Consider the following 8,778-nt stretch of genomic DNA (forward strand, 5'->3'; position numbering starts at 1 on the left):
GTACAGAGTACCACCCCAAAGTTCCTAGTTTCTGGGGAAAGTTCCTGCGGTGGAAACACGGCTCTAGATGCTATATGGTACGGGAGTGGCAGAGGTTAGTTGTTAATGAGCGAGAAAGGTGCACGGAGCACTCTCAATGGAAAAAATTGTGCACGCTAAATCCTGAACCTCCGCATATCACACGTAATGCAGAACAGAGTAGAGTCTGCTGGTAAAAAGAGAACGTGACAGCGCTTGTAATAAAACCAGAATCAACATTGGCTTGGCTTTTGATGGAGACTAAGGGATTTGAAATGTTGTAAAAGGGATGTGGAGATGGCATATTTTTTATTACTCAACAGGTGAGTAAGGTATTTTATTGAACAGGTAAACTGCCATATGTACGTATCTAACATACAGCATATCTATTGTGAAGGGTCATATTCATCCACACAGTCACGCAGAGCCGGAGCACGACCGAAACAATGTTCTTCCGTAAAATGCATGAACTTTTGTTTTTTAACTGATAGAGGGCCAAAAGTTACATAGTGTTCCTTTAAAAGCATTACAGGGTGTAAATGTGCCATCAGCCAATCATAAAAGCCTCAACACTCACAAATCAGGTTAAAACAATTTAAATACTGCCACTTTTTCAAGAACATGTCCACATCCCCTTATACATCAATGGTCCTGAATCCATCATTAAATTGAATATAAACTTTACTCCCTAAACTTTTAAAAAATATATCTGGACAATGACAGTGTGCAGTGATTCACACCATTAATAATAATTTTAAAAAAAATGCTGTCTCATTTTAATACAATAACCCATTATTGTCTTTGTTATAAAAAAATGCCATGGACAAATACTCCTACTCTCAAATACTTTGTCTTGCAGTCAAGGCTGCAAGATATACAAAAGCCCCTTTGTTTGGTGGCATCAGCAGCAGACAATACTTTATTGTAAAACGTTATTTCTATGAAAACCGTTTAGGTAACATTCATCATTTTAAACGGTTTAATTATTTTGATGCTGATTGTTTTTTCGTTTGTTTTTCTCTAGTTGCTATAGAGACAAACACAGCATAAACATTTGGCCTGTCAGTAACATTGGGCTTAAATAAGTTATTCCCTTGTAATTTAGCAGGAGCACTGAGACAGGGGAAGAAAAGGGACAATGTTGAAACATGGAAGTCTAGCAGCTTTACTTCTTCTGAGGCCCAGCCACGGCGGGCTTGTCATCACGGGTGATAGGAATGGTGCGCTCCGGGCCGTCCGAGTGCTTTCGTGGGGCTGTCACTGTCAGAACACCATCGGAAGACAGGGAAGAAGTGGCAGAGGCTGGATCCACACCAGAAGGGACACGATATTTTCTTACGAATTCTCGTGAGACAAAACCGTGATCGTCCTGCAAGGAAAGCACAACATCATTATGAGCAGGTGATAACGAACCCTATCTTTCACTCTGTTTAACTCAATGTTTACTTGTAGCACAAGGCCAGTGATCTTGGTGATGACATATGGATTTTAAACAATTAAGCCAGTCACATGGCAAAGGTTTAGGACATGTATTGGGTTGCAGCCCTGCTAACAAAAATATGTTCTAAGAACGTTTTACTAATGTTATTTCGGAATGTTCCCTGAACCGTTTAAATGTCAAGTTTTTAAATATTTTAGAAATATTTTTCTTGGTTATGTTAACGTTAAAGGAACATTCTGTTTGATCATTCTTCAAACATTATGGGAATCTTACTTTTGAATGTTCTCTGAATGTTCAAAAAATTTAATATTTTAGGAAAAAAACTTTCATGAACAATGTACTAATAATGTTAGTTGTACTAACAGTTTGAGAACATTTTAAAATACCAGATCATTTTGAAAGAACATTCCTTTAAATTTACTGGAAGAACGTTTGCTCATAATATTGCCAGGTTGTTAGTCTGAGAACCAAAGTAATGAGAACCTTCCCTGTTAGAGTGTTCAATGATTATATATAATACATTTCTACCTGACGATCCTCATGTTTAGCGTGAATTTCAATGAAATCTCCATTGATTTTCACTGACAGCTCCTCTGGTGCTAAGTGTTTGACATCCAGATTTAGTACGAAGCGGTCCTTTTCCATTTTCATCTAAGGAAACAATTAAAGACATAAATGTAATATTTTAGGCTAATCCAATGTTCCCAATTAGTAAAAAAGAAGAAAAGAAAAAAAACTCAAATTAAAAAAATTAATTATACTTTGCTTTCCACAATATTCCCAAGTCCCAATGCAACAATCTTAATAGTTCTACATACAGGCTTCACTTTCTTTATGCCAAAATTGGTATTTTTCTTGTTGAATTCAGGGTGAAATATAGCCTGAAATATTCTTGTTAGTTTTTTGTGTAATGAATAATGAATAATAATGAATGAAATGTAATCAATATAACCAATAAAATATACCAAACTATTATTTTTTTATCAGCAAAATATAACAGCTATGCTTCAGTGTGGCTTTATAAAGATACCATGCTAGACTATCATCATATTTAAAAATGTTATCCAACAAACAGCTAGCTCAGTTTCTGATAGAAAAAAAGCTATATTTCTAAATATGGCCCCTCTCTGTTTGTATGAAACAAAGAATAACAAATGAAATTAACTTAAAATAACAATAATACAATAAATATCACAATAAAAATAATCCATAAATATCAGAAATATGCTATTTAACGCACAGCCAAGATAATATACAGTCAGCCGTTATCACAAATTAAAACCTTTCAGGTTGATACAAGACGATTTTGCGTCATGGGTTCTGGTCATCCTTATTTTGTGATAGTGACAAATTATACACGTTCTTTCAACTACAGTAATTCTAATGTTACAAACTTGATGTAGAGTTTAAAAAAGTCACTAAAAATGGACTGCGAAGGCTTTCAGCTCACCTCAGAATGGCCACTGTCCACCCAGCTTGGCCAGCGCAAAAAGGAAGGTCGTGGATAGTACAGTGAGGGAATCACGTCGGTCTCAGAGATGGGCTCCCCAAAGTGCTGGTCAAAGAGCCGGCTGGGAAAGAAGGATGGCCAGAAGGAGCGTCGGAACCAGGGATGCTGGATGGCGATGTCCATTTTGTGTCTGGGCCTTGGCAGCACTCAGAAAACTGCCGCCTCTTCTGCCTGCGCACTTAAATAGAGCCACACCAACGGCCCCTGGCAGACGAGCCAGCTGTGGATCTTTCTGGAATAATGATGTAAACTGTTTGCCTGCCTTTGCCTCATTCACTTCGGCCCTCCCACTGTCCTCTGCTTGCTACCCCGACCCCTCTTCCAACTGTGTCTCACTGTGGTTATCTAAAGAGCTGATCAGATTTCAGTTCTCTCAGATACCAACTGGATTACAGTGCAAGCCCCCAATAGTGCTGATGGTACCATGTGTTCAGAGCACTGGAAACGGCACTGTCTGGTCCAGCGAACCTGCCAATATCAAGGGAAGCCTTGTGGTTGCTCAGCATTCCACTGGCCCATTTAATGCCAGCAAAGATTAGGATGCTCACGACGTGATGTGCCAATGCATATTTAGGTTCTGAGCCCCATTGGAGGTTTAGTCCTTACCGAATCTGACAATGAATGCGGCTGAGATAACTGTGCCAGGCTAAACACCATACAAAGTCAATCCCCATGAACAACCCGGCCTGGACAACATTACTTGGGCTGGCACACTGATCGGACAATCATTTTGGAGGGGTAAGCAGTCTCAGCTGCTGTGCGGTCAGTGAATATTCTCTTAACTACGGCAATGGATGATGGTTATACATTTTCTTTATGTTTCACATGCTCATTTTTTGCAGGTTTGGTGCCTTTTCTTTTCCTTGAATGTACTATTAATATAATTATTAGAGAAAAGGGCATGGAAAAAAGCATTTATTATTAGTATCAGTGTTGAAAACAGTTGTGCAGCTAAAAAAATGTTCATGATTCTTTAAACCTTTCACGCATAGAGGTCATAAGCTATTCAAAAAGCAATTTCTTGCGTACGGTATGCATTGGTTTTTATGCACATCAACCTCTACAGTGGACATTAGTGCATCATCCTATACACTGCCACCAAGTGGCAAGCCATTGGATGTGGAATTATTTTTCTCCAAACAAAGATGGCGACAGGCAGTCAGAAATGCCAAGTTGCTCCTGAATACCATCCATTTGTTATATCCTAGGAGACTCTTGCTGGTAAAAATGTTGTAACATCAAGTAATATCTATAAGGAGTCATATCATTGTTATTTTAGATTGGGAGAAAATTCTGATTAATTTTTTGCCCACTGAATTGTGCATCATGCATCACAATATTTCAGCTACCATTCCTGTGACTGTTTTATAATACTTCATCTGCAATAACTTTTTGGCTGCAAATAAATGTATTTATGTTATGAGAATGTAATTTGCAGTTACATCAAAAAAGTAATGTGATTATGTAATGTATGTTACTTGTAATGCACTACTTTACTCATTACATCAAAAAATAATCTGAATACGTACGTTACTTTTAATGCTTTATTTGTTACTGTCACATGTTTGGTCTTTGTCTGTTGTGTTTTCCCCCTGTACTTCCTGGTTTCAGTTTAGTCACACGTTCCTTTGTTCTGAGTTTTCCCGCCACAGTTCAGTCCCCTCTAACCTGGTTTTACCAGACTCTCGTACATTTCATTTGTACAGAGTCTGGCAACTCTCCATTGACAAGGGTTTATTTCCGCGAAGGCGGGCACCCTGTTGAGGTTTAAAACTATTGGATCTGCCCTGAGCCCCTCTGGATCTGCCATAACCAATCGCTAACGTTTGGTCGTGACGTATGGCATGCGCCCTTCGCCTGTTTCACTCATGGAGTTCCGACAAAATAAAAGTGCTCATGTGCATGCCACCTCAGTAATAAAACTATAGGAAAAAACCTAAAACTCGTGCATTCGGATTGTGATTTATTCACGCCACGGTGGAGAGGAGAGCTTTGTGTTCGAGAACGCGGCGCTCACGTGGTTCGTAACATCATTGTATGCTGTAAATAAAATGTCATATGCTTGGTATGATAATAAATGCTGCTATAAATAACGGACCGATTCCAATGTTTAAGTGCTTTTATTTTAATTTGTTTGAGCGGTGATGAAATATATTGCTCTTCTAAATACTTGCCAGCATTTTAAGGAAATACAAGTCTAAAAGTAATCTGATTATGTAATGCACATTACTTGCTGTTTACTCTCTGTTTGTCCCAAGGTTTACTGCAGTCGGCCGGATCCAGGCCGTGTCCGGATCGGATGGTGGACCTGCGTCTGGACATGACCAGCTCATCCTGGAGTGTCTGCTGAACCGTGTCCATTAGTGTCTCCTCTGAATTTGCCTCACCGGCACGTCATCCTCAAACCCTTTTCCGGCGCAATAACTCCGATCTTTCAAGTATTCATATTCTTGTGTAATCGAAGTGCCACCCTAAATGAACCAGTCTCTTGCGTGATACCCAAAATTTAGACTATTCCTATCTAATGTGATTTATGCCTTGCAGGGTTGGCAGAATAATAATTATACACTGCTTAATAATAGGCCAGAGGAGAACTGGTTTCTCCCAAGGTTTATTTTTCTCCATCATGCCCTGATGGAGTGTTGGTTCCTTGCCACTGTCACCTTTGGCTTGGCTTACTCAGTTGGGGACACTGAAATTATGATCCAAGTTATTCAGCTAAATCTAAAATTTAAATTTATTAATTAAGTCATATTTAATTCTATAAACCAGCCAAATCAAATGCTGTTGCCATATTGTCCTGTTTAACACTGAAGCTGCTTTGAAACAGTCGTCATTGTTAAACCGCTATAAAAATAAAGTTGATTGCGTGATTACTTGCAATGTGTTATTTTACTCGTTACTTTAAAGGTCCCGTTCTTCGCGTGTTTTCGAAGCTTTGATTATGTTTACAGTGTGCAATATAACATGAGTTCATGTTTCGCATGTAAAAAAACAGTACTTTTTACACAATTTACTTATCTGTACACCGCTGTTTCCTCTGTCCTAAAAACGGCCTGATGATTTCCTTGTTCTATGAAGTCCCTCCTTCAGAAACACGTAACGAGTTCTGATTAGGCCAGCGCTTCCCACGCTGTGATTGGACAGCAGCTTAGTGCACGTTGCACGGAAAGGTCCCGCCTCTTAGGGGAGATACGCGCGCTCAATTTTATTGCAAAAATGTCTATATTGCCTTATCAATTTGAGCCGGAATCAGATCCGGAGAATATCGAAGAGGATCGATTACAACCTGCTCAGGAAAGACTTTTGCTGGATGTTTCAGAATGGTAAGCTGTCTATTCAGTAGTTTAAACTGATCATTACAAACACCAACAATCGATGGTGTCTGAATTAATTACTACACTTTTATATGCTAAGTTTTTCGGATTAGTTTCAATTACCATCTAACGTTAGTTAACAAAGCTAAACAGCGTTGCACTTTGTGTAATGAGTTACATAAACTGTTAAACGGACCGACTTAAATAATAAAATACACTTACCGGTTGTGGTCCATAACAACGCCTTCTCCAGACAAAGAGGGAACTGCGTCATCTTTTAAGAATAATCTTTCGGCGAATCCGGTATTAAACTGATTGAGATTGAGGAAGCAGTCCTCAGCAAAATGTGCTGCACATAGTTTTAAATTGTGATTATAATTTTTCGGAACCGAGTTAACCATAAACTGTAGCCATTGATCTCGTCCGTCGTCCGTGGGAAGGCCAAACAAAGGTGATTTGACTCCGGGATGAAAATAACAGCGTTTCAATGGCATGACGACAAACACACTCTACAAAAACAACGCTTCCTATTCTCGACCTGCAAGAGCAAAAGGACAACGCCTCCGAATTTGCGTGTTCTTGTGGGCAGAGGGTTCGTCAACAAACGGTTTTAGTTGCGTCATTAAACCTGGAAGTGCAGAGGTGTAGTCCAAACCGGTCGTTCGCTGTAGGCTTTGAAAGGGAACTTCTGTTAAATAAAATATCTCGCTTGGCATTGAACTTTGAGCTTTATAATTTTACAGGTATTATTTATGCTCTAACAGCAACATTACACACTAAGTCACTAACTAAAGTTTGAAAGATGGAATCGCAAAGAATGGGACCTTTAAAAAAATAATCTGATTACGTAATGCATGTTACTTGTAATGTTAATTTACTCATTGGATCAAAAAGTAATCCGTTAAGATAATGCATGTTACTTTACTCATTAAATCAACTAATCTGACTACCTAATCCATGTTAGTAATGTATTACTTTATTCATTACATCAAAAAGTAATCTGATTATGTAATGCATGTTACTTGTAATGTTAATTTACTCGTTACATAAAAAGTTATCTGATTACATAATGCATGTTACTTAGTTGTAATGTGTTACTTGTTACATCAAAAAAGTAATCTGATTGCATAATGCATGTTAGTTGTAATGTGTTGCTTTATACACTACTTTAAAAAGTAATCAGATTAAGTAATGCAAATGACTTAAAATGTTACTTTTAAAGAGTAATCTGATTACGTGATGTACGTTACTTGTCATGTACTTTACTCATTACTATTACTTTATGCATTACTTTAAAGGGTTAGTTCACCCAAAAATGAAAATTATTTCATTAATTACTCACCTTCATGTCGTTGGAGGAACCTTCGTTCATCTTCGGAACACAAATGAAGATATTTTTGTTGAAAGCTGATGGCTGAGAAAGGCTTCAGAAAGGCCTCCATTGACATTCAGTACATTCCCACTCACAAGACTCTAAAGGCACTAAAAACACATTGATACAAAGTCCATCTCACTACAGTGGCTGTACAATAATTTTACAATTCGATGAAAATATATTTTGTGCGCAAAAAAAAATCAAAATGACTTTATCTGCCAAGTTATTGTCTTCCGTGTAGGTCTGGGACGTGAACTCACGTGATAGCGGCACTCCTCCTCTTCTAGGTCATGTATCTGAACGGCGGATCTGAGTCATATTCTCGCGCATGCGTCGAGTTCTTGGTTTGTAAAGTCGTTATTTCGATTTTTCTGCGCACAATAACTATTTTTGTTGCATTGTAAAAATTATTGTACAGCCTCTGTAGTGAGATGGACTTTGTATCGATGTAGTCCCTTTATGGGTCTTGTGAGTGTGAATGTACTGAATGCCAATAGAGGCCTTTCTGAAGCCTTTCTCAGCCATCAGCTTTCAACAAAAATATCTTCATTTGTATTCCGAAGATGAACGAAGGTCTTACGGGTGTCCAATGACATGAGGGTGAGTAATTAATGAAATAATTTTAGTTTTTGGGTGAATTAATCCTTTAAAAAGTAATCTGATTACGTAATGCATGTTACTTAATGCATTGCTCATCAGCACTGCAAATTTCTGATGAATGACATTAAAAAACACCTGATTGTTTTGTGTCTGAAAACATCCATCGATCAATAAAAGCAAGGAGCAATAAAAACATCTAAATCCTGTCTGAGGTGGTGATCATTCATATGAAAGGGTAAATGAACCGAAAATATAAAAGCACAGCATTTATTTGAAATAGACGTCCTTTATAAGATCATAAGTCTTTACTAAAAACCTTTGAATGATAGTGTAACTCGTTAATTTATAACTTCTCTTCAACTTAAAGGGTTACTTCACCGCTTTTTCATATTAAACTATGTTATTCCTTTAACTTAAACGAGTTGATACATACCTCTCTCGTCTCAGTGAGTTCACTTAATCTCTCTGACGCGCGGTGATGATCTGATAGCATTTAGCTTAGCCCACTAAGCCCAGT

At 38.1% G+C, this 8,778-nt stretch overlaps 1 protein-coding gene across 1 annotated transcript; it reads right to left on the reverse strand.

The window, feature by feature from the left end:
* Window positions 1–8: 8 nt before the first annotated feature.
* Window positions 9–3,269, reverse strand: cryabb (crystallin, alpha B, b). Its single transcript, XM_067437830.1, has 3 exons — window positions 2,910–3,269; window positions 1,988–2,110; window positions 9–1,387 (listed from the first exon to the last, which is right to left on the reverse strand). Exons 1-3 carry the CDS (start codon window positions 3,090–3,092, stop codon window positions 1,184–1,186), a joined length of 510 nt encoding a protein of 169 aa, XP_067293931.1. The 5' UTR covers window positions 3,093–3,269; the 3' UTR covers window positions 9–1,183.
* Window positions 3,270–8,778: the final 5,509 nt, after the last annotated feature.

This window comes from Pseudorasbora parva, chromosome 3 (genome assembly GCF_024679245.1).
Source record: "Pseudorasbora parva isolate DD20220531a chromosome 3, ASM2467924v1, whole genome shotgun sequence".
Classification (NCBI taxonomy): Eukaryota; Metazoa; Chordata; class Actinopteri; order Cypriniformes; family Gobionidae; genus Pseudorasbora; species Pseudorasbora parva.